Source organism: Hirundo rustica, chromosome 6, assembly GCF_015227805.2.
Source record: "Hirundo rustica isolate bHirRus1 chromosome 6, bHirRus1.pri.v3, whole genome shotgun sequence".
Lineage (NCBI taxonomy): Eukaryota > Metazoa > Chordata > Aves > Passeriformes > Hirundinidae > Hirundo > Hirundo rustica.
In genome coordinates, this window is record NC_053455.1 from 50779242 (window position 1) to 50806572 (window position 27331).

A 27331-nucleotide genomic window follows, 5' to 3' on the forward strand; every position below is an offset into this window, starting at 1 on the left:
GTATAATTTCACTGCGAAGCTGCATACTGTAATCACCTTTGCTGAGACTCCAGCAGCAGGGGCACCGTGGACATAAACCTGACAGACCTTATCTTTAGTTACAAGCACTGGATTTCTAAGATGGAGTCACACAATTGGTGTGTTTCTCATTAAAAGCGGTAATTCCAGCACTCACAGAGGTTTTAAATATCCCATATAGCACTGTCCCCATTAGGGTTGTTTCACCAAGCACAGATACCACTGCTGGTCGTTGTGCTGACAACAGATACCCAAGGTTCTAGGACCTGCCCCTGGGCTACCTGGGCACATGAACTGCCAGCTCTCTTTGAACTCCCTTTCACTCAGGCACAAGGGTCTGCTCATTCAGTCCTCACTCACTGTATTTTATTTACTTGCCTGGGAGATTAAGTCAGAAATATTTAAACACCAGGCTCCTAAAAGGAATTTGAGCTCTGTTCCACGCATCAGTATACGGATCTGTGAGAGCTGCTTGACTCCATTTTCTTGTGGCCCTTTGCCTTCATCCAGCCCCAGAATCAGGTACACCTTAATTTGCCTCCTTGAGGCCATGTACAAGACTTAAAATACGTATGAATTTTGTGTTGATTTCTCTTACGTAAGTGAATTTTAACTGAAAAAACTTTGAGCTATTTCCATATGACAGTGAGAGATTAGGGAAATGACAGCCTTGGTCTCCATGTGTGCACAATTACAAGCTGTTAATATGTGACTGCAAATTCCTTATGAGTTAATCTGAACACTTTTCACCAGAAGTATGTGATTGTTTATTTCCAAACCAACCTTGATACATTCCTGTCATTTTTTTATCATAAAAACATTTTACTTAGCTTTTTCTGTTTATAACAGAGTTAAGTGTGCTCAGAAGATGTTGGGGAAGGGGAACAAGAGGGTTTTTGCCAAAAGAGAAACAGTGGATTTGATTGACCAAAATACCTTTGTCACCACCTTCTTGCTGTTTTATGTGATTCCTCTGCTCTAGATAAATATTTATAGGAAGGGAAATTATACTTAAGGAATGAAGGTAGCAGGAGTGCTGAGGCTGGGATTTCCAGGAAACACAAATCTTGTCCTCATTTCAGTCTGCATCCCACTTACCCTTCTAAAGTAGAAGTCCAGTTGTTCCTCCAGCTCCCTGTGGCTTCTCCCCTGTGTCTGCCTTCCACATCACCCATTGCAGGGAGCAGCTCTGTGGTCTGATGGCAGGATCCTATTTCCCTTCTCTAGCATGCTGCTTTTGTGGGAATCAGGGAGGTAAATGGAGTATCTGCAGCAAATTCTCACCAGTCTCTTATTGTTCCCTAACCCTGAACATTTACCCTTCTCCATCTGTGTTAGAGAAGAGATAGAATGAACCTTATCCCCATGATCCCTTACTGCATCTACCAAATGGGGGCAAGAATATCTACATATTTCATAGGGTTGTGTGGAGGATGAGTTGCTGAGCACCAGGTACTGTTTTTACACAGAATAAGGCTCTGCTTCTCTAAGTAGCTCCAAGGATGATTTTTGAGATTTTCAAGAGACGTAATGTGCTGCTCATTGTGAAGGAAGTTGGAGAAGCTTAGCCCTAAGAGCTCGTGCTGAATAATGAAACATCTATAAACACTAGCTAAGGCTTCAGTTCAGCAAAGCAGGAAAATGTATGTTTAACCTTAAGCACCTGCATAATCCCATCCCCATTCAGAAAAACACTTAATTTCAAGCATGTGTTTCATTCCCATTGTAGCCAGAAGTAATGCATCATAGTTAAAGATCACCACAGGCTTAAATGCTTTGTTGAATAGTGATGAGAATATTCACATGCACACAAATAAACCTGTTCCTGTGCTTTTCAGAGCTAAGGCCTCACGGCTTAAAATACATATTTTTTACTTGCTAAGTAGATTTTTATGTTGCATTTAAATTTACCTCTAAAAGATGCCCCATTTAAAAAAAAAATAATATGCTTAATAAAATATAATAAAGAATAACAAATATTATGTTTTCCAGTCAATAGTATTGAAATTTCAATATTACTGCTTTAATTTAATGGAAATTTTATTTCTAATAGATTGCAAGACAACAGCAGCAACTTCTGCAGCAGCAGCACAAAATCAATCTACTGCAGCAGCAAATTCAGGTCAGTGTATTTTATTGCTCTCTTCTGATTATGCTTAAGTTCCATTTATGGAGAGGGAAGGGTCTAAAATAAAGCAGCCACATGCTTTACTAACAAGCCACAGTAAAGATGCTCTTTATGAGAGTTCCTTGTGTAGCAGAAAATTATTGTCAGACATCTTTTTGGTGCAAAGAACTTTAAGAGGCAAGGTTTTCTTCTGAAGGTTTTGAACTATTTTAAAATCTCACCATCTTGTCATAATTCTGAAATCTGTAATCAGTTTGACTTTTATTGTGTGAAGTAAAAAGAGTTTGAATTATTGTTGGAGGAATTCTGTGTTTTACAATGGCTAAATTGAGACACTGAGTTGGTACTAAGTCCCTGGCACCACTCTGCTCATGTGCAAAGACCCACAGGTATGTGTTCCAGGTGCCTTTGCAGTAATTATACACTTGTGGATCTGGAAGTATTCTGGAGATATTTAATTATCTGTACTTGTACTCAGAACATGGTTTAATTTTGTGCAAGGATACGTGGGTAGAGAGTGACGTGGATTTAGAGGTTTTGTTGGGATGTGACTGTATTACCTTTGCTGCTTCCCACTTTGAAAGCATTTCCATGGGCCTGTTCACTGATTGAAATATTTCAATTTGGTCTGACAGATGATTATACTGCCAATCATTTCTTATAAGCTTGGGCTATCCATTTCTTTTCCTTAATTAGCTGATTGCTATGTTACTAGATGCCAAAACTGAAGTTTTCTTTCCCTCATCCCAAAGGAATGCATGTAAATGCTTTTGAAAATATTGTAATGTAGTCTCAGTTACACTTTTAATGGGTTTATTTAACAAATATAGATGTGTTAATACCTCGTATGAGAGACACAATTGAATTGTAAAGCACCATTATTGTTGCCTATTAGGAGTCTGTGTGTTCATATTAGGTGTACACGAAGGATGACAGGTATATTAAGAATAGTGAAAGGAAAAAGTGCATCATCTTCTCTAAGTGTTATTTGCAAGTCTGGCTAAAGAAAGCAAAGAATAATATAAAAAATCTTGGCATAAAAGCTAAGACTGAAACCCAGCTGTGTCTATAGAACAGAAGGGTTATCTGTATGAGAAATTTCTAATTTTTAAAATTCCTTTAAAAATTAGGAAACAAAAAGACGAATTATGACTAGTTCTTTTTTTGTTTCTGTTGGGAGAACTGTAGGTATGTTTGGCTGGGAGTACTTGCTCTGTAGTAAAAAGTTCAAAGGTACTTTATGTTTCCCTTCAGTCAATACTTTCCAGTAGCTTTACCCTTCCACTTTCTCCAGGGAAATGTAGTCTTAGAATTCATTCTAGAATAGATTTTAAGTTCATTTTCTCATTCATTTCCATCTTTCTTCTTACATAGTGATGAACCGTCCACAAGTTTTCTTTCCCATCCTTTCTTAGATGTATATCAAAGTGTTTCAATGGTTATTCTGTTCATCTGAGCTGACTACTTCCTAGTGACTTATCCCTGTATTTGCTTCCAAATTCTTGCCAGTATATAGTACTCTTATGCCATAGTTACTCAGCGGTTTGGCCTCTTTATTGATTTATGATTTTTACATTTACCTGATTTTTACATTTACCTAAACATCCAATCAGTGGGTTTGAGGCAGTAAGGATTGTTTCTTCTCCCAGCTGGTCAGCCAGATTGGTAGTGGGCATGTCATGGTCCAAGGAATGGCTGTAGGCTTAAGTAAGAAGCACTAGGCATGCTGGGCAGATGCCAAGTTGAACATCCAATGGTCCTACAGGGAGATTACTAAAAGAAAGCTTCCTGGGAGATTGTCTTCTAGGCTAAACACCAGCTCATGAACCAAGTGGTCCTGCTTTGTTTATTTGTTCTGTCTTCATTTTGCAGCAGGTTTGGCAGCCAGAAGTTGCTTGAAGGAGAAGTTGCTAAGTTGCCTCTGCAGTTCATAGTAGGTTTGCTGCTGTAGAGTTGGTTATGGGTGTTACAGTTTGAGATGTGTAGTTCCTTAAGGGCTCGAGCTGGGATGGACGTAGAACAGGAGGCAGGTGACAGAAATAGTGCTGTGCTGGTTCTCCCAGATCCTCTCCCACCATCTTTGCAAGAAACCTCAATACCAGGACTGAAGTCACACTGGTGACTCGGGTGGAATTTACTCTATCAAAAATAGGTAACTGCAGTACAGACTCTGTCTCCATTAATAATCCAGATTGTTCTTGTACTGAGCAATGAGAAGCAAAGTGAATAGTTTCAGGATACAATTTGTGTTGTCCTAAAGTAGATATTTAAAATATGCCAGATAAATTTTTCCCTATAACAGCTGTTTCTCTCCCTTAACTAAGAAGTAATGCCAATGCCTTTAGTGTAGAGATCTGATGTGAGATGAGGTGAATCATGCTCTCTATGTCTCGAAGGGAAACAAATTTCTGCTAAATGTTTATATTCCCAGTTTAGTTTTTGGGCCTGGTAGAATTTTGCAGCTCTGATTTTGTTTAAAAGGTTTGTTCAAAGACACTCTTGAGTAACAATTTTCAGGAAACAGTGATTACCTACAGAGAATGGTGTGGGCTCTTATCTGTACTTATGCCTCTTCTTATGCTTGGGAAAACAATGGTACCCTTCCCTGCCACTCCCCTTTTGAAGAGATTATGAAATGTGAGCAGCACAGGTGCCAGTTCCATCTGGGCAGGGGCCTATTCATGGCACAGCTACTTGAGGCAAGTACAGCATGTTCTCCAGGATGTGGGAGAGGGGCATTGCTGATGCAATGTTTTCATCACGAGACACGCAGTGTGGCAACTGTCCTCTCCTGAGGTGCAGTATTAATTCTTGAACAAGAGCTTCTGTGAATAAGTGCACCCAGTTTAACCATTTAATTAATTAGAAATTGCTTTAGAAGGGGCTTATGTCAGCCGCATACAAAATTTTAAATAATTTATATTAAATAATATGTGCTTCCCCTGGACAACTACTCAGTTAATATACTAGAATTTGCATTACTTAGTATTTTTTATTTATATTGTGCTGTATATTATCTGTTTATGTAATAATTTTAACACCTTATTTAATTGGTGAAAGGGTTGTTTTTATTATTTTTTATTGTTATTTTTGGTTGGGGTTTTTGTTTGTTTGTTTGTTTTTGTTTTTAGACCATTTACTGGAGCACCTTACTCCAGACTTGTTATACATCCAGAACTTAGTCAATAATCTATAAGCAAAGAACATTTTATCTAGGCTTAGCATATAAGGTAGGTATTTCAAGAGCACAGAGGTCATTAAATGTTCTGCATAATCATTTCATGTTTTCTACATGAAGTTAATGTTTCTATCAGGGTGTATGTGTTGGGGAGAGTGGTTTTGTTGGCTAAAGGGAAAGGGAATATGGACTTCTCTTTAGTCCTTGTCTCTGATTATCAGAAATTTGGCAAATCATTTCCTTTTCCTCAATTTAAATGTAATGTTTTGAGAATCTTAAATGAAAATTTTCAAATAAATGCAGTGTATTACTACTTTTCAGCTCAAATGTTCATAATGTTCATAAACACTCTTCTACAGAGGAGTCCACTGAGATGGGAGGAAATCTAGTATGCCAAATTAAGTTCTTCGTTCCGCAGAGCTGTGCAGAGAAATCATTGCTTTCAGTGCAAATTAAAGTTGAGAAAATAATGTGGGACAAATAAGAGCTCACAGATCAGTCTCCAGGTTGATAAGATTTTGTAAAACATATGGTTTTTGTTTGTTTGTTTAATAAAAAATATTCATTCTGAAGTACAGGGAACAAAATTGGACTAATTCAAGAACATCTCTTAGCCTGTGCTATGAAACTGAAAATCCCTAGGAATAAGTGAAAGAACTGGTTAAAGGAGGAATTTGGTTGTACATCATGAAGATTAGATTGGAAAAAGGGAAGAGATGCATTTCTCAAATGTTTCCAAACCAGGGGTCCTGAAATCCCTGTGAATTCAATGCCTCATTATGAGAATACAGTTCTTTCAGAATAAGGCTTGGGGACTTCTTCTGAGCCCATCTGAGGAAAAGGAGTGGATCCCACTAATGCTTGGAGCCTGTTGCTCCAGGATTTCACTCTGAGAATGGGTGTGTGTGTGTGGATCTAAGGGGTTAAAGTTTTAGGGCTTCCCTCCTCTTGTGGGTAGGTTTCATTAGAGTAAGTCCTAAATCGTGGCTGAAATCTTTAAAAGGGACAGTGATGGTTGAGCTTTTCTGCAAAAATCTGTGATGAGGATGACTGTGAAAGATGATCCAAGCTGCTTTTGTCCATTTCCCTTCACCTTATTCCTCTTTACAGTGCTTAATGCCATTGCAGAGCATTTAGTTTTCTGTTTGAATCAGTACAATTTCCACTGCATAGAGAAACTGGCTTCCTCTGCTCTCATAAGTATTCTGTTTTAATTCAGCCACTAGAAATTATTCCTAATAGTAACTTTTTCTAGTTTTAATATATACACTCACGCTGTTGTCCTTTCTTATAAATGTTCTTACATTTTCTGTTTTCCTCAAATAAAGTGAACATGATTATGTGATAGTAAACAGACAAAAGAATAGTAACATAAAATTACAACTATTTAAACTGTCTTTGAATAGGAATAATTTGAATCATAAGTAAAACTTAAGAGACTGAACCAATGAGTCTCTCTCCTTATCCATGATTAACTACTGACAATTGAGGTACCTGGTGAGCTGAATAAGGACTATCTCTTTATGTGAAGTACATGTCTAAAGATCAGGAATAATTACATTCTACATTAGCCTTCATAGCCTCCCTGACCTGGTTAATTAATTTTTTGCTAGGATAATAATAGTAGAAATAGATTTAAAGATACGCTTCATCATTAAGTATGTAACTGACCTCCAATTTTAAGAGCTGAACCTTTCATTTATTGCCTTTTGGAGACAGGTTAAAGCTCCTTGCAGAGAGCTTGCTGAAAATGCACAAGCTGGAATCCAGTTATTGTGAGCTCAGTTATGCTCTCTGAGGTTGTCTCTCTTTGTAAACTCTATTTAGTGTTGACATGCAAAAGCAATGGCAGTGCTACTGTTCCAGCACTAGGGAATATTCTCCTCTACCTTTTTTTTTTTTTTTTTTTTTTTTTTTTTTTTTTTTTTTTTTTTTTTTTGGTACTGATCCCCTTCCAGCAAGCTCTGCACAGGACCAAATAAAGCCATAGAAAGCAATTTGATACTTCTATTGGCATGGTACGCAGATCAGATACTCCCTTGAAAGAGAGAGAGTTATAAACAAAGCACAGAAGTCTAGGAATAGCCCCCAGCTTCAGCAAACCCTTAAAATATTTTGTAATTGTATCTTCAATCATGAATTAGCCAGGAAAAACAGACCTCTTTTGCCTTTATATTTCACTGCTGTATGCGGTTTTTAATTGCCCACAGGCACACTGTTGTGATCTTCTTTGAAAGTTTAAAACCAGGATAAAAATGCAAATCGAATTATTTCTTTTATCTAATCTAATTAACTTTTACAAGTAATGATAGATGCACTGCAGCCTCCATCAAACATTTTAATAATGATGTTTCTGGATTACAGAATAGGTAAAAGTAGCATAATTTATAAGCAGTCAAGATTATGGCAGTAGAAAATGTAAAATATTGTGGTGGCTTAATAAACTATAGCTGCAGTTTATTAATTTACAGTAGAAAGGATGCATTTCCCTTAAAACCCAGTTTGCTTGTGAATTGATTCCCAGCCATCACTGGTATATATTTTTACTGTTTTTTAAGCATCTGGGTATTAAAAATAATATATATCCAACTCCCTTCTGCAATGCAGTTGTGTGCAGTGGGAAGAGAGAAATGCTGTGATGTGCCTGTAATTTGTAGCTGGCTGCTAAGTTGCTGATTCCAGTGCATGGGGCTCTGCCGTAGGTGTGGTACCATGACTCCTGTCCAGCTCCTAACTTGCCTGGTGTAAATTGAAACTGATCCAGCAGGGGAGAGACAAATATGCTAAGCATCAAAGTCAAATATTTCATATTTTATTTATTATTACATACTGGCTTATTAATGAGTTCTAAAGTCCTTATGTGATAATTACTCAAGTAAAAGATCTATTATCGGCCAGCTTTTCCCGGTAAAAGGCATCTTCATGGCTGGCTGGCTTGGAATTTTCTCTGTCAGCTGTGAGGAAAGAGAAGCGATGTAGGATTTTTGCCTTCTCTGAACAGCACATGCTATAATAAATATTCTGGTGATGCTCTCTAACCTTTATTCAGCCTCTTCCATACTACAAATGCTTTGGTATATAACAGGGTGGTGGTAGCAGAAAAGATACAGTGTGTGAGAGGTTCACACTTCTCTGCTACTTGTAAGCTTCTGATCTTACCCCTTGGTCCCCCATTTACAAGGATCCTGCTAGCTGCTCTGCCTCTGACTCCCTCAGTCCCCGGAAACAAGTTTTATCCTGGCAGAGCAGAATATAGTTCTGGATATGACTCAAAACTGTATGCAGTCATGAGGGGGGTGGGGCAGTTGTGTTTTAAAAAAAATTTGCTGTGACCTTTTAAGAGTTAAATTAGCTGTCTTGCAGTTTTCTAATTCATTATATGACTTTTTCTTCCTTATTTCGCGTACCCGAGTCTAAACAAGTTGTATTTAATGCAAAAATTAAGCCTTGTGTATCTCTTTCATATGACTTCTCTAATTATAGAGCAGTAAATGGTAGAATAGCATATGTTAGCAACATGAGCAGCAGTCTATGAAATGAGCTACAAGTTAATAAAATGATCTTGTGGTGGTGTTGGCCAAATGTTAGCACACATGTTTCAAAAAGTGGTATTTCAACAGACTTGAAGAATAGGACTCTGGCACATGGGTGCCGAACATAATCTGATGTGTGGAAATTAGTTAAACCAAAGTAAATGTCATTGTTTCTTGGGCTCATGTTGGTGCAGAAAATAATAGTAGCTGTCCTCCCACTTTCCCTCTCCCATGTGTGTTTTAAAATTGGAAATGAAGACATAGGCTTCCCCAGTTCAAGTCCTGCTGCTTCGTTTGCTTGGGGCATGCTGCAGTGCATCCTCACCAGTGGCTTAAGGGCTTGTTCTCAGCTGTGCCTCTGCCAAAGCCAGAGGCTAAAATCTCACTGATTCTGTTCAGCCCAGACACTTCTTCTACAGGCTTCACTTACAGAAGAGCCTATGATTTGAGCCCTTTTAATTTGGAGACAGATTATTACCAGCTCCCGAATAACAGCAGAGGATCAAGCAAATATTGCTGCCCACCTGTGCTGCTGCCTGGGGGTCACTCTTGGCTGATGTTCTGCCTGTTCCAACCCAGCGTGGAGAGACTGCCACGGCTGAGCCAGGCACCCAAGGAGTTTGGCAGATGTGATGCTCCTCGGAACCTCTCTGATGCCCTTCTGTCAGTCTGATGATGTACTCCTTTCAACATTGAGTATTTGGGATAATGCAATAGTAATGTGCTTGCTCCAGCACAGAAATCCAGTTTTTGTTCCTAAGGCGCACATGCACCAAGTAAAATGCATAACTGGGAGTGGAAATGGTGCCAACTGGCAGCCTGTCCAACAGGACTGATCCTGTGAAGCTTATTTGCTTGAGTAATACCCGCTCAGGTGTTTGATGACTTGTGTACATAACTGGGCTTTGCAGAAGTGAGCACCTCTTGGAGGGAAGGACTTGGGATATTAGTATTGTGGTTGGAATATCACAGGTATAAATGCAGCAGGGATTTTAGGGAATGTAATTTGTTTCATTAGACAAACAGATATGGCTGGAAAAAAATAGGCAACCATTTGGGCACGCCAGCTCTTTTGCATGTCTTACATCAGTGTTACATGGAAACATATCCCAGGACTGACAGGAACTGCTTGAGATATTGGCCTTTCATTTCTAATTAGTTACTTTTTCAGTGATGATTTTTATGATTGACAACCATGTGATGGCCAAGAGGGAAAACAATCAAGTTTTGCAATTTTTTTTTTTTTTTTTTTTTTACCCCCGCCACCTCCACTATTTGACACGCTAATCAGGAGATACTGAAAAAAGAAAACAAATGTTAGTACTGAAATGACTTGATTTATGGAGATATTCACATATACAGGCAAGGCTGGAATGTGGTGATATCAGAGGTCAAAATTTCTGTCTGCAGAAGCAGGTATTAGGAGGAAAATGATGAAGCATAGCTCCACATTAAAAAGGCCAAAAGCATATAGCAAATAAATTGTAAAGTACTTGAAATCTCACAATAAAAACTTAAACTTATCAGATAAACTAAATATTGGCCTTAGGAATCAAAGCATTTTTTAACTGTAATTGCAGGAATATTCCAGAATTTAAGCATATTACTGAATCAATTTGAGCATAAAAACTTATTTTTAATATACTCAATGTCATGACAGCAAGGAAAAAGTAAGTGCATTGCTCTCTGAATGCATTCAGGAATTATGAATTCACATACAGAAAGCAGTAGTACGTGCAATCCAGCAAATGAGCAAACTAGATGCTGTTTAACATTTGGTATACGCTTGATGGCATGTAAGTAAAAGTAAAATGAATGAATATTTCTAATATTCACTGTTTTATGCAACCAGCTAATCCAGACACTCACAAAAATGTCAAAGCATAGTTCTCAAGGGAGATAAATGGCCTTGCCTGGGATTTACCTATCTAATCTTAAAGTTGTTAAAGTAAGGAAAAATTGCTTTATGACTGCAGTTTACATGGCATTTCCCTTTGTCTGCAACATTAGAAACCCTTCTCCCCAAATAATTAGATAATATAGTGGCTTGTGCAGCATGCTTCCTTGAAAAAACTAGTCTTCAATATAAGTCTAGTATATATCATCTTCAGCAAGTTGGGCATTTGCACAGCTTGGGTAAATTATGTCTATATTGAGAATCTAAAAGTTACACAGTGTGCATTCCATACTTGAGGGATGGGAAATAAAAATTGATATACTGTGCGGCACATGATATAACACAGTGAAATATCTTTTAAATTCCAGAGGGATGCACTGACATCACCATGGTTAATTCGCATGCAGTAACTCCCACAAAATGTTATTAACTTTAAATTGAAATTTGTAATCATTTAGTAAAAAGAAAATAAATGATGTAAACAGTATACAATGGTGCATTATGAAATGCTGAATTAATCTTATTCACCCACCCAAAATGACAGTGTAAAAAACCATTAAAGTTGTAACACCAAATAATAACAGCAAAGAACTTCACAGTTGATGTGAAGTGTGAAATCCATCTTGAGACACACCACTGTCACACAGTATGGAAGGGCACTTCTGAGTTAGGGAACTTTATTTCAAAGTAATGTATTAGGAATTTTTATTCTGTAAATGAGACATTAACCAGTTGGAGGAATATACGTTTAGCTTAAAATCTCAATCAGGTAGACAAATGAGTTGTGTGGCTACTTGCTACAGGTAAAAAAATAGTGCAATATATACCTAATAGCCCAAGCATAGACTGAGGTTCTGTACTTGACAAAGCAGTGCATATAATATATAGAGATAAACCATACTCAGAAGAGGGGATATGGCACTTGTTTTTGCCCTGACAAGGAGTGATTGGTATGACGAACGCCACTATCACATTTCTAGCTTTGCCTTTTCCATCTCATTGAATTTTATTGGTGATATATTTTCAGGATACTCATCTCCTCTGCAACTGCATATCTGAGCATCTCATAAGCTGAAGTGTATTATCCTCACAACACTCTTTTGAGGCAGAATAAAAAGCATACACATATTTGGGGGCATCTAATTTTAGATACCTAATTTGGGTGACTGAATTAGGACTTTTGGCTCCATATATAAAGCAGTCCAGGTGCTATGAATTACCTTCTGTTGATTAGACAACGAGGTTCCTAATTTAAGCACCTTAGTTAAATTTCCAAAGTGACTCGATCCAGCTCTTATATGAAATTTGACAGACTTGAAATCTGTGGTTTCAGAGTTCATAGTGGTGGTTCTCTACCATCTTGGTCACACTTTTTATCATAACTTTCTGTCAGTTTACCACTTGCCTTAATTCACTCTATTGGAGCTTTTAGCCACTTCAGCCAGACAGAGAAATATTTGTTTGTTCCTCTCACCCTCTGCCTGGCCGCAAATGAAAACCATTTTGGGGAGCTTGAGTCTCCCGTGTAGCTGAGCTGCTGACCAGTACAGCCATTGTCACACACAAACAGGCAAGTGGAGGCTACTCTCACTGTAGTCTGTAGTTTCTCAAATCCATGTATTTTCCTTACAGATGTAAAGCAAATTCTGTGGCTGTGAAACATCCTTTGAACAGTGGCTTTATTGTGGAGAGAAAATAAGTTTTTATTTGAAGAATGCCTACACTTCTTGGCGGTCCCTCATGCAGTTTGTAGGGCATTCAAGACTTACTTGAAAGAGACTTAAATAATGTTTTTTATTTAATCAAAATGGCTGTTTCTAAATGAGGATCTTACATGCCACATTTTAGGCCAGAATATATTTTTACAGCCAAGTTATAAACCTCTGAAAAAGGGGGCTTATAATGGAAAGGTTGACACAACGTTAATTTTAGTGTTGTAAATGCAATGGTATAATTTTGGAAAAAAGCCTCTATAGCTCTGCTAAGATATTAATTGCAGGAAATTACAGCATATCCTATTAAAGTATTATGTCAGTGGCATACATAGCATATAACACCTTTGCATATTCTCCCTTGTTTTGATGGCAACATTTTGCATTTTGATCTGTAAAGAGTAGGTGGATAAAGTGGGTCAGAGTTTCTGATCACTTTTGCTTAAGGGGAAAAATCCACCCTGGAGTAATGCTTCTTATGGCCAACTCTAGGAACTGATCTTCTGCTACCAGGTAAATCTGATATGGGCATTGAGGAATGAATCAAATTCTGCTCAGACCAAAGTCTTTACTTTGTTTTGTGGCTTGTGGACCAAGGTTTTTCATTTGAACTCAATTCAAATCATGTTTAGGTTCATTCTAGAATGAAAACTACTTTTGTGACACACTTATTATCATTTACTTACACTTTCAGAATCTGTGAAATTATGTGTAACTATGCAGTTACTGTAGATGCATAGTAGGCACAGTCATTTTCCTTTTTGGAGTCCAGTCAATTATTCAGAAACACACTTTATGTTCGTGCAGTGGAGGTGAAGGTGCAGATCCCTATCAAGCTGTACAGTGTAAATATGTACATTTCACTATACAGATTTTATTAATAAGAAATGGGGCATTGATTGTGTTTCTGTCACTTTTAGGATTGCAGAGGCATGGTATAATAGTACCATGTTTCCTTTGCAAAGATTTTTTTTTATAAAGTTATTATTTGTTAATAATCTTTATTTTAATGTCCACTGAATCGTAGCTTTTGATGACAGTCTAAGGATGGACGGTTTTTAACTGTGATTGCTATTTTTAACAAAAACAGTTATTACTGTTTTTACTACATCAGGTTTTGTCTGGCTGTCAGATCCTTCAGGACAAGTGGGCCACATCTTCATATTTGTGAAGCACCTCATGTTGAGGTCATCCTGCCTGGAGCTTTTCATTGCTACAGTGGCACGAATTTGTAGTGAGAAATATCAGTAACATGCACAGGGGTTTGTTTAATGTATAAATGGGGTCTGGAGTCTTGATATTTTATGTCTTCCCCTCTGACAACAGTGGAACATGCAAGATTCTTTAAGCAAAAAAATAAAAATCCCGACTTGTATAGTTGATGAGTTTTTAACAAGATGGGAGAAAAGGCCTTCTCAAAGACTCCAATAATATGCAAGTTCATTGGACCATTGATGTTTTCCATTAATTGCAGGGCTTTAGCATATAACCATCAACTATATCTGGTTTTACTTATCAAATCCAGAACTGCTTTTTCTCTCCCTGCTGAGCTGGGGAAACTCCATGCTGTACCAGTTTCTTTTTACTTGGGTCTCCAAGTATCATCAGGATTAAAACTGTCAGAACAGTCAGCCCTCTTTATTTTGTGGTTTTCAATACAAAGCGTAATATTGTTGCTTCAGAAATGGCAGGCTTTCAGTGTGTTAGCTAAAAATTGTGGAGCGGACAAAATAAAAAAAGAAAGGCCCCTGTTAAAGCAGGCATTGAAATATTGCTTTCACCATTTCAGGGAAAGAAGATACAACTCACACTTTAATTTGTTTTTATTCTACACCAGTAATTTTTCTGTATTGGCTTAATCCTACACTCAAGTATAAGGAAAAACTCACGCTCAACTTAGTGAGAGTTTTGCTTCATTGAATGCAGTGCAGGGTGCCATTTCCTTAGCTGGTGCTCTTCATGTTCTTTCCAGTTATGTCAGTCTAATACTAGAAGTACAGAATTAGGCCCTCTTTTTAGATACAAAAAGAGCTCACGTGGAAATGACAGCATTTCATTTTACTTTTTCTTTTTATTAGCTGTAAAATATTCCTCTGCTCTGTGTGAATTTATATTTGGGGATAAGTGTGTTCATCCACCAAAGAGAGCTCAGGGGTAGCTGATATATTGTATATGAATATTTTTGCCTTGCATGTGTTTACTTCAGTTATCACTTTGTTCAATTAAGGTGGTTTTTTTTTTTTTAATCATCAGAGTCCTTTTTCTTTTGTTTCATCTAGGACAACATAGATGTGTCTTTGTGATAACATTTTGTAAAGAACAAAACTAAAATGGGAACTTTATTACCTTCCTTTTGGTTTGTTTTAATTAGGAAAAGAGTCTCCTCCTATGGAAGGCTACAAATCTGTAATTTTATTTACTGTGTTGTTTTGCTATCAGTTGAAATATGCAGACATTTTAGACATAACTTTAGGAGGAAAAGAATATACTAGTAATTTATACAATAGACACTGATGATTATTGATTATTAAAGAGTCGTAAAACATTTCCTGTATGAAATAGATGCAGCATCAAATGTCTTTATTTCTGACAGTAAATGTTTCAGGTTTACTTCATAGACATTAATGTTATTACATAAAGGTAAAAACCTGGCTAAACTCTGGGAAAGAGAAGTCAGTTCTTAATAAATGTGAGGAATTGCAAGCAAAAGAAAAAAAAAATACTTTGAAGAAAGTCCCGGGCTCATGTTTATATTAACCAGAGCAGATGAAATGATTTATTGGGTTTTATACACAATCTGTAAAGGGTAAGCATTGCTAACAGAATGAGTGGCAGCCTCAGGGAGCTGAGTAGCCCCCAGGGACTAGCCTTTGTTCCTGTGGATTTGACAGACATGTGTCCCTGTTAAATGAGGGCTTAATTTCTCTCATATGTGCACAATTTCCAAGCTCAACAAAGGCAGCCAGGACCAGTGCTATTTAAAAGACCCAGCTCAGGAGGAAGCATTCCTGGAGAAAGGGGATGCTAAGGCGCTAATTACTCACCATAGTTCAGCAACTGATTTTTTTTTTTTTTTCTTTTTTCTTTTCCTAAACAAGGTCTATTAACATAGAACTGCCACTCACATATTACATAAACATACATTGAAAGTACAAAGGTGCAAAATTGTTCTTTTAAAGGTCCTGGTTACTAAAAAAGAAAAAGGTGCACTCATTTCGAGTCTGCAATGAAAAATCACTATCTCTTTAAGCTCTTGGAAAGATCTTTTTCAAAATGTCCAGTGTCTTCCTCTTCTTCCTCAGTCCCTCCTTTTCTCAGGTATAGTAGTGGGAACTGTCATTAGTGCTTATTGCTTTATGTAACTATGATAATTAATATTATCATAGTCCAGTTAAATGGTTCAGCATATGTAAAGCATATTAATATTTACCTAATTACATGTCTAGTGTAGTATGCTTTTTATAAGCCCCTCCCTGCATATTTAAGTGTGTCTGAATATGTGTTTAAATATGTAAGAAAAGCTTTATGGTGCCTTTTGTATAGTCTAGTGTTGCTACACCTCACAAATGGGTCTTTTACACCCTTTTTCCAATGGTGGGGCTCAGGTGCCTCCTGTGTTACTGGCAGTTGGCATTCTCTGTGGAGAATAGGTCCATAGTTTGACAGATTGATGTATTTTTTTTTTTTTTTAATGTGGAAAACACAATTATTTTCCTTGGATAGTGTGAGAGAACTCTGTTGTTACCTTGAGAGAAAGATGAGCCATTTCAGTGCAACAGTTTGAAAACCTTGTGGTCACCACTGGCAAGGAACTTCGTCAAGAAATACTAGGTGGTTTCAGGCTTATTTCCTACTCTGAAACAAACAGGAAACACCCTTGTGAACAAGCAGCCCCTTTTGATTCTTCTCAATCAGAACATACTGATCCTCTTGAAATCAGAACCCAAACAGGTGGAAAAAAGTGTTTTCCCATTGCTCTGTGAAGTCATTGCCTGAACAGGCTTCAACATGGCATAGGAGAAGGCTCTGGGATGTGTGGCATCAAAGCTTGTAGTCCATGCTCAGGACATGATGCGTGTACTCTTGTGAAAGCTGAGACAACAGCAGCAATTACAGAATGACCTTGGTGGAAGCAACTTGCTTTTTTGGATCAATTTTGTCATGTGATTTTTGTATTATAACCTTATTTTGAATTTCCAGTTCAAATGTCCCTTTTCAGAACCCATATATTATTTTATTTACAATACAGTGATTATAATTATCAGAATTGTTCTTGAAATTAGTTGAGAAACTTACAGTTTCTCAGATCTATATATAAAAGCATTGTAATTCAAAAAGTATTAGAGAAATAATTTTTTTCTAATTTCAGTATTTTTATTCATGTATATACATTACATAATCTAGGCAACATAAGTAGGTATCCTCATAGAATTAACTGAGCAGTTTTTATTCTTTGAGCTTCTATTGTATATCTAGGAAGATGGTAAATGAACAATCTACAGGTTGCAGACTGCTAAGAATGACTAGTTTCAAAATTTTAAATGCTTTAAATCTTTCCTGAGTAGACAGTCCTCTGGCAATAAGAAGAATTAAAGATTTTAGGGGTAGCATTTTAAGTGAACAATATCTATTTTTTTTCTGAGAAGAATGGAATGGATGATGGATCACTGGAATGGCATGTAGGACTCTTGGCTTATCTACTCTTTCCAAGCTTTGCTTTTTCACGCAGAAGGGAAAAATAGCAGTAGGAAAGAACACAGTGTTCCTTAGCACTTGTTAAGAAGGGTTTTTAAAACGCTGTTATTAAGTAAATAATCTTCTCTTTCTTCTCACTAAATAATAAGAATTCTGATGGGACAGAAGCCAAAAACCTGTCCCAGATCCTACTTACCTCTGCAAAATTGGGAATACCTCCACAGAACAGTACATCTGTACATCTGCCTGCTTCATCCTGGTAACAGATTTTCAACTGTCAAGGCTTAAAGTCACCCATTTATTTCCCTTCTCCCTAGAGATGACAAAGTACATAACACTTGATGAGCTGCAGCCTCCAGGACGATTAAGATATTAATGCTACAAAGGCCTATATTGCAGGGTGAAATCTTGCCTGGATTAAAACACTGCTTCAGAGGAAGTTAAGGAGCCACATATATGCAGGGACATTTGGTAGTTATAAGGCCCGGGGAAAATGGTTTAACCTGGATTCCCCATGTAGATTCTGACTAAGCCTTTCTCTAAAGATTTGTTTTCATTTTGTGTAGAAGGAGAGGCTTCTTACCGAGAGACTTTCTTTCCATCTGATTAAGAGAAAGCACCTTCTAATCAGAAAGGAGGGTCCTATGCAGCTTATCCTCTTGTCATGCTATGACAGGACCCAGATTTCACTGAGGCTTTTGTGAAGAGCTGCAGAGTATTAAAGCTCTGGCTCCACAGTACTTAACTTAGCTTTTTTTACAGTAGAAGAAAATATGAACTAATGCTTACTGTTACCAGCTAAGAATGAACTTTTATACCTTTGCTGCATTGTTGTCTGGTTACCAGAATGAAATGTTGATCATATAAAAGTAGCAGTTCTCTCCACTGAAGAAAGAAGGAATAATCAACAATTCTCACATTCTTGCTGCCTGTCACTTTGACTCAGTGTTCAATTTCTCCCCATTTCTTAGATATTTTTCTGTATTTACCAAAAGCCACCTTTGTCTTGTGGGATGTTTATTAATATTTTCAGCTTACTGTCCTAAAATGCTCCTAATAAGTGGAAATTTCAAAGTCAATGTGCCTGTTTATCCTGTGTTTATCATAGCATTTCATTTTAAAGAAAAAATCTGTGCAATGCCTGAAACCAAAGCATTTTTAACCTTGATTTCCTAAGGAAAGAACTTTCAAATACCTGGGCTGTGCGTCTCTGTCAGAGTTCCAGCTGAAGAGTTTTGGACACAATAGGTAATTAGGCAACCACATTTGAGATACAGGAAAAAAAATCTAAAAGGTATTGCATTCAGTTAAGTTTCATGAAATTACTGGCCCTGATAAAGCCTTTCATCTTGTCCTAGAAGTAAAGGCTTTAGATTAACCTGTCCCCATATTAGAACTTGAAAAATTTAAATAGGAAAGAGATGTTAAAATGTCCTAAGTTCAGGCAAAGTTTTGATCTGGGCTTGTACTTTAATAGACAGCAGAGAAACAAAATTCTGTATTTGCATCTTATGCAAAACCATGGGAAACAAGCATTCACAAACCACATTTCCTACCAAACTGCTTGCTCTAGATAGGCACATGCTTCCCATGGAAACAGAGCCTTTGGTACTGAGCAAAATAATGCTCTCTTTCCTTCTTTGCAGAAGATCTGCACATGTCAGAGAAAAGAGAATGAAAAAGATTTCATTTGTGGTGATACATTTCATCTCAGCCTATATATTTTCTGCAAATTTACCAGTTAGAATTTTGTTTGGAGTTTCAGTGATTTGCTTGGAATACTCTGCACAATTTGAAAAAAGATCTTACTGGGAGATTTTGCTCTAAAGAAACAGTCAATCTGTCACCTGCTGTAGCTCTCAGGTTCTTCCCTTTGTTATGCTGGCATTGCTGAGGCATAGTTAAAATGTTTTCCATTTTATGCACATAAAGTTTTGTGGAATTAATGCTTTCTGAATGTTTGGTGGCAGTACTATGAATTTGCTGACAATAGTCCTATCTAAATTAGATTTTTTGAACTGACTGAAATAATTGAGGTTTTTGTGCATTGGGAACTTAAATTACATTTTTGGATATAAGTTTCACTTAATTTATTACTTTTTGTAATACTCCATGTTCCAGGATCCAGTGTTCTAGCTAACATACCACGTACAAGAAAAGTGTTTGAATTTTATGAAGGTATTGCTATGGTAAGGGGGTTTCAGACAGATCAGTAGCTTCCACATTTAATCCATAAATTTTAAATTATTTTTCAGTAGTTTGAAGCTAGAAACTATTTGCCTTAAAATGTACTGAGCTGTTTTTGTGTGTCTTAGGAAGGAGGTACAACTGTGCCTGGACAAAGTCTGGTATTTTGTCAAGTACTTAACTGTTAATTTTTATCTCTGGTCCATAATTTTCTCCTGACACTCTGTACTTTTTCCCCCCATTGATAGGTTTATGATAAAGCCTGTTTCTAATATAAAAGGCTTCATTTCATAGCCACACCAGTCCAATTCCTCATAATGATTCACCTGCATTCACTGATCTTATGCTAGGGAAGCTGGGCAAATTTCCTAACCTGGAAAAGTGTGGTGTATTTGAGGAATGACTGCGGGATCTACCTGTTTTATTTTTCATGATGCTTAAAATGACACGGTATCACGAAAAGTTCTTAAAAACTGTACCATAACTCTCAGAAGAAGCCACTTGCTTCTTCTCTTGGGCCGATAGCTCTAGAGCCTTTGTTGGCTGAATTTATGCGCTTCCCAGTCCCTTCCCAGGACTTATGTCCCATCTCTGTGACTGAACCACAGTAGTCCCCCCACAGCCTAGTGGCGGGTGTTACCCTCGTGAGTGAAGTGGGTTGGTGTGCACCACAGAATCCATCCTGCTCAGCCCTTTGGACCTCTCTTGGAAGGAAGACCGAGATGTGAGAGCAGTGGAGCAGTGTCCACCTGACATGGGATCCAAATTTTACTTGGATTCAGCCTGAATCCAGGACAGTGTGAGAAACAGCTGAGCACAGGCTCGACCTTACTGAGGCACAGCAGGACATTTTAACCCTCACATTTAAAGAAAGCCTGACTTATCTCAGTGTTACTCTTTTATCCAGTACTCACTCGTTTATCACATCTTGCATTTGCTGTGGTTCTTGGACTGATACTCCAGATCAGAGGCATCTTTCTGGGGAGAGGGAGCCCTCAAGTTCCTGAAATCTCTGTTAATCTCAGTAGAAAGTGCAGACATCAGTAGCTACGTGATCTGATTCACTCTCAGTTTAGTGAGTAAAATAAGTTCACAGAAAAGGGGGCACCAGGGCTGACAGGAGAGCAAGCAGGGGAACAAGTTTGGGAAAGAAGAGGGATTGCAGAGGGACCACTGGGGTGGGAAGACTTTCCGCTTTGAGGAGGGAGGTGTCTCATCCTGCAAGCAGAACTATGACGTGGAGTTTAATTGTAGGAGTTTTAATCTTTTTCCTTCTGAAATCTGCTTTTACAAAGGTTGTCTGTGGCACTGTAGTCAGTTCTGTGAAGGGACCTTGCCACAGTGCGTGGCAGCAAGAGAAGAAGGAGTTTCACTTTTTAGAGCTGTCAGGTTGGCAATTTGAGTAGAAAAGGAAGATACTAGATTTGTATTGTTACAAATTGTTCCAGGTTTTCTCTGGAAATGAGCTCTGTGTAGCTCTACCGTGTGCGTTGAAGTGCATGTGCTACTAACTTTTCAGCCTTTTTGTGGATTTCAGTGGAATTTGATAGAAAAATAGATGTTTCAAGTAGAAATGGGTTCCTACAATCTGGGTGAAAGCAGACAGCTAGACTGAGGTGAGGGATTTTTTTCCATACTCCTTCAGACAGGTTTGGTTTCTTAAATGTATATTTACATGAAAAGTACCTGTGTGAAAACTTGTTGAATGAGAGGATCCAAAAGGGCAGAGACCCTATCAATAACACAATCACAGGAATTCACTTCAATTCACTTCAGGCTTTCACCTCAACAGACAGAGAAGTCAAATTCCTTCAAATCAGAAATCCATTGGCTGTATTTGCCCTTGAACCTGTGAAACCTCTCATGTCCCTTTTTAACAGTTTGCATGCCTGAAGCAAACAGGGACTGGAAATATTCCCTGTTGCTGGCTGTTCTACGACCTATGGCCTAATAGCGCTTCCAAATAAAATCTACATACTTGGAATAAATATTACTGTGGAAAACATCTCAGGATTGGAAGACAAGAGAAATTGCTTTCAAATTATGATCTCAGAGTGTTTCCTGTAGTAAGAGAAAAGTCATGAACTAAAAATGTCTGATCTTTTAGTTTCCATTCAGTACTTCAAAGAGGGATTATTGGTATTTTAGAGGAGTATTTAAAATGCATATGTGAATACACAGGGGTATAAGTGAAAATATGGAGTAGCAGTAGAAAAAAGTTTTAACACCCTTGAGTTTGGGATAGCTTCTTTAACTGAAAAATCACAAGTGGATTATACACACATCATACCATCAAAGATATTGAACTTGTTTTGGCAAAAAACATGCAGAAATATTAAGTAGAGTGGTGGGAAAACCTGGAAAAAATGAAGAAAGTTCTGAATAATAAAAAATACAGTATTTAAATAGGTCATTCCTTTATGCTGACAGAAATTTTTACTGGGGAGTAGTTCTAGTCTTATATGGTTACAAGAACATGAGTTTCTTCTGAGTAATTTTGTAATTAATAGGAGGAGAATTTTAGGTAAAATAATGTGAGAACTTTACTGTGATGCATAGAGACAGTGTAAAGGTGGGAAATATGTATGCATGACAACTCTCTCTCCACTGGGTGTCTAAGAAATCCTCTTTCCACTGCCTATGAGTTTGTTCTGCCATTTTTCCTTCATTTTTTTCACTTTAATATTCATAGCCACAGTTATGGAAAAGGGGTTGGTGTAGAGTTGTTTGATTCATTCATTGTTTAAAAGTGCTTTGAAAATCTAAAGTATAATCAAAGGTCTAAGAATACTGAAGAAACTGAAATATCTGCACAGTGATGTTTCAAAAATATTTGTTGTTAATGGTCTTTTATTTTAAAATAGTATGATTGTATAATTTATTTCTTAAATTAAAAAAACCCAGAACATAGCTACAGCTAATTCATACAATCATCCCCCAATTCAGGTATTTAGTTCCACCCAAGGTATCCTGAGTGGTCAAACTACACATCTAATCTTGCTTCTTGCATACACATACACAGCATAAACTCTGCCCAGCTCTACGCTATCAGACTTTGCTTTTATCGGGGATAACTGGTGACAATATAAGCCATGAGAAAGAGAGAGATTCATAAACATCCTACCTGTCACCAGAAAAACAAGATTAAACATACAGTTTAATAGTGTCTGTAGTTCTTGTGTTGCTGGTTATATGCACAAGTGGGTACCTGTGAAAGGACATAGAAATAAAAATCAAATGTTTGGTAGATTCTTTTCAATGTACTTATAAATCTGAGCAATTGGTTAGGCAATATGGAAGAGCGAGCTCAGTTCACTGCTGAAATTAGCAACTGAATTCCTTTAAAAACACATAATCCTTTTGTTTAAAACTTTTTAAAAAGCCATTTATTCTTTCTTGGAATTAATTTCCCCGCCCTTGAAATATAAGACACTGATTAATACAATTAATTGCAAGTCACTCATAGAGTTGAACTGAGGCTATTGGCATGGTACTGTAGTAGAGTCAATCCTGTTCAAATGTTGTGGATGTTTTGTCATGGTAGGGATGATCTTAGACTCTTCAGTCACTATTGCTTCTAAGAAGCAAGGGATGTTCCTCTCCCTAAAGAACTGCCAAACCTTGCTAGATAAGACTCAAAAGAAGGGTAATAAAAAGGAACTTTTATTTATCCTATTTTTCAGGCAAGAAACTCAGACACTTAAGTGAGTTGCTCAGGGTCTCACAGGAAGCCTGGGTGGAGCTGGGAACTGAATGCAGATAACCTGAGGTTGAGTGCTTGGCTCAGAAGACCACTTTAAAATGTTTTAGAATGTGGCTTTATTATCTATTAAGTAGGGACTGAATAATGTGGGGAGATATGAACTGGGAAACATGCTAGGTACATAATATATCTTCAGTGGATGTGCTCAGTATTTTCTAGGAGAGGGTAAACTTGGTTGCAGTTTCAGGCATAGGTTAATATCACTTATAATGCGTCTCAGTACACTGAGCTTATGCTGGAAAACACTAAAGAAAGGGAGTTTTTAGATTGCTAATGATTTCCTTTTAAGGAACATGTGACTAAGGGCTGAGAGAATTTGCTTCTAAAACTGCTTACTACAAGCCTTTGAAAATTCCCTGTCTAGTTATTCACATAGGAAATATCTGGTTGCAGGCGTACTTGGCTGCGCAGGCTTCCATGAGTACCCCATATTTATAAATCCTGTTAATTCAGGCCTTTGAAAGGGAGCAGTTGACAGAAAGAGCCACTTTCCTGCATTCTTTTTAAGCATATAGTGAACTTGCCTCTTGACTTTTTCATTTGATGGTTGATTGTGATTCATAGAAAGTACAAAAGCCATATGCTACAGAGATAGATAAACACAAAGATGAAATATCACCAACTCATTTAATTTTTAGTATCACTGATCCATTTATTTTTTGTTTTGTTTTGTTTTCACTAGTGATAGTATTTTTACTCTGTACCTGCTTATAAGTTTTCCATCTCTTAGGCTGTCGGTTTGTTATCCTTCATGAAAAACTATACTCATTTAAGGCTGTATTCTCCGAGACTTTTGGGAAGTGGCCTGGAAAAATTGTTTACGTGCCTATTAGCACTAGCAAAATCCCAAATTGTCTCTGTTAATGAGTGTGTCTAAGCCTTCAGGTCTTTTCTATGATTTTCCGTAGTACTTGAGAAATATTTTATCACTATTACTCTTTCAACCAGTAATACTAATCTGTTACTAGAATTCTTTTAATTTCACCCTTAGCAAGATTAATTTACATGCTTCAAACTTAACTAGAATGTATTTAAATGTCCAGAAAGTAATTTTCATGTGAGGCTGGCATGATTTCTGACTTTGGATCAGCTAGCTGTTTCTTCACTTTGAGTAATTCAACATAAAAATAAAGAAGTGGTTGTACAAATCTTCGTAAAATTAAAACATCCAGTTTCCTAGAGCTCTGCTTTTTAATTATCCTTTTGCTCAGGGAATGGATGAAAATAAATTTCATATATGATAACTGATATGTATATTTCAGAAAGATGTATATTCAACTTGCCAGAGAAATCCAGTGCAATTTCTTCCTAAATTTCATTAAAATATCTTGAGCATCCTAATGACATATTTAATGTCCTGATACTCCGTAGACTAGCCTGGTTTTACTCTACCAGCTTCCTGGGCACAGCTTGTGGCAGAAGCAATTAATTACAACAACTTCTTTTCAGGTGAAGTGGAAATCATTTAGACATATAATTCCAAAATACACCTGCAAATGAGGCACCAAATTGTTTAGGTTAAAAAATCTGAAATTTCACTTTATTGCACCAAAAGCATATGGACCTCAAAAGTTTGTTCATTTTTAATTAATTATAAAATGATGGGTTTATTAAAGTTGTGGAGAAAAGGTAATAGATGCACACAAATATATAGATAGGCAGAATTTAAAATACAAATTCCAAACGAGTGAAGAGATAAAGACAGTCTGTCCTTTTGCTTCAACAATTTTGAATGTAGCATCAGTTCAGAAATTTGCATGTACGCTAGTTGTTTCTGTATATGTAGGCATCCAAGAGCTCAAATTTAGAGAAAATCATAAGCAAAAATTTGCCAAGATAAACCATAAAAATGCACAGAAATAGTTCATGTTTCTTACCACATTTTCTCTGCCTTTCTTTATGCAGACTATTAGATGCCTTCTGAAATCGTTGTGCTAACTCAAAAGTACAAAGAACACTATATTGGTCTCAACCATTTCAGCTTAATTGTTATCTGTATAGCTCAGAGCAAGAGAACCACAAACATCTAATATAAATGAACAAGGGGAAAAAAATCTCATGAAAAGGAAGGTCTAGTACCAGAAAACTGACAGAAACATGAGCAGCTAATTGCTGTAGGCTCCATACAACTTGGAATGACCTAAGGGGATATCAACAAATCACTTTCCACTGGAGTGTAGTAACAGCAATGGCATAACAGTGAAATCACTGGCAAAAACTAGGGGAAAAATTCTTTTAAAGTATTGGCATTAGCATGTTAGTGAGCAATTCTTTTTCCATTTTAATGGTTATTAATGTCTGTGCTTGTGCTTAACATCTGCAAACCTTCCCTTCCCACTTTTCTCCCCAAAACCCAATTGGTGGTGTGGTAACTGGATTTTATGTGTCTATTTCCAGCTCCCTTATGAATCCTGAGTAACTTTTTCTAACACTGACACCCATAATGTAACTTACTTGGCACTAGTATTTATAATTTTTTTTTTCCTCCAGAAACTGATGACACCAGATAAAAAGGAGAGATTTTGTTTTAAACCATAAGAAATTAAATTTTTTTTCTCAATTGTGTGTTCCAGGTTGCTAATTTCTAAAAATAAAAGAAAATTGTCCAGAGTTTAAGTAGATTAATTAGATCATTTTACAATCATTGGTGACAGACAGCATGTAAAAGAATTGGGAAATAAATCTAGTCAGGGCCATTCTTTTTTACGTTTTGCAGAACTCTCCAAACCCGTAAGCTAAACTAGTTTTTGAATGTGATGACAGATAAGTTTCCCGGCAATTCTATTTCACCGCTACTAAATATTTAGTGGTAGATTTTACATTGTTCACATGTTTTGTTTTCTCATGGGCAGTACTGAACCTCAAATATATCATCAGGATCTTTGCTAGGTAGCTTAGCTGAAGAAACAGATTTCTCTGTGATTTAACTGTAGTATTGGTTGAACAACATTAACCGGGTGATGTGTAGTGAACCATTTTACTTTGGGAAAACAATGTTTTCTTCTCCTCCTCCTCTGTCACCCACATGGTTTGCCAGCAGCTGTTGCCATTGTAACTGATGAGAATTCGAACCTTCCTGAATCAAAATTTTCTTTTTCTTTCAACTCTGTTGTCTCATTTTATAAATGCCACTGGTGCAGCAGTTACAGCTTGACTTTTGGAATACTATCAATAGATTTTGCTACAGTTGTGTATCTTAAAGCACTTATTTCCAGTGCATCTCCAGCATCATGCCTGCAATTTGTTTTCAGTGAACTCAGGAAACAACATAAGTCAATAACACAATTCTGAAATATTCTTTACATGAAACTCCCTCTGTGCTTTGCACAGAAACTGTTCCTGACAGAGTTGTACCACCATTGTGTTTTAAGTCTTTCTTTAAAGGTAGTACTCTTTATTTCTATCGAAGACATGATTTTCTACACAGCTAGACATGAAGTTCTACTTGTGTAGAACTTTCCCAGTTTTATAAAAAAGATTTTTTTTTCCTGAGCCATCTAAGTGGAAAAAATAAAAATTCTATGTATATTCAATGACCATTCCTGGTATCCCATTAATCTAACTATGAGACAGAGTTGCTATAGCTCCAAATGTTTTATATATTTGAAAAAAACCTCGACATTAGAGAATAAAGACTCCAGAATATATATATATTAAGTCAGTCCATATTTAATAAATATTTGTAGGTGCAAATGTTTCACTGTTACAGAATCCACTTTTGAAACGATCTTTTATTTTTAAATGATCTCATGCCAGCCACAGGTACAGCCATATTTGTGGTTTCCCCCAGATACTGAATGATGTTCTGTAGTGGGGTCAAGCGTTCTCACAACATTTAACCATTGGAAACGAAAGAAAACATTTGTGGTGTGAAACAACAGCACATACTTGACCCTCCAAAGTATATCCATTTATAAATGGATAAAAGTGACTATTTAAAGTTGTTTTAGAAGGCAACCACTGTGCTGGTCGAAAACCCCTAATTTACTGTTTGAAAAAAGCAAATGATGTGTGGGCACAAGAGCATGAATTTTTTAAAAAAGATCTGTGGTGTCCCTTGTGTTGCATTTGATCTCGGTGGTGAAACAACAAACCTGAGTTTTTGGAGGATGTTGCTGCCATCCTATTTTTAATTCACCATTATGTGTTAAAATAACCATTAGTTTCAAGTGAACAATCCCAGCCTTGCTTTCAATGGTTGCTCAGGTATTTCTTTGAAG

At 37.0% G+C, this 27331-nt stretch overlaps 1 protein-coding gene across 6 annotated transcripts in view; it reads left to right on the top strand.

Annotated features, from left to right (window-relative positions):
• Positions 1-27331, top strand: part of SOX6 (SRY-box transcription factor 6) — a 363778-nt gene that overhangs the window by 222110 nt on the left and 114337 nt on the right. For all 6 annotated transcript variants that reach the window (XM_058421042.1, XM_058421046.1, XM_058421045.1 and 3 more), the window contains one exon: positions 2072-2140. In XM_058421042.1, the coding sequence (XP_058277025.1) occupies positions 2072-2140 (69 nt within the window). The remainder of the gene's footprint in view (positions 1-2071; positions 2141-27331) is intronic.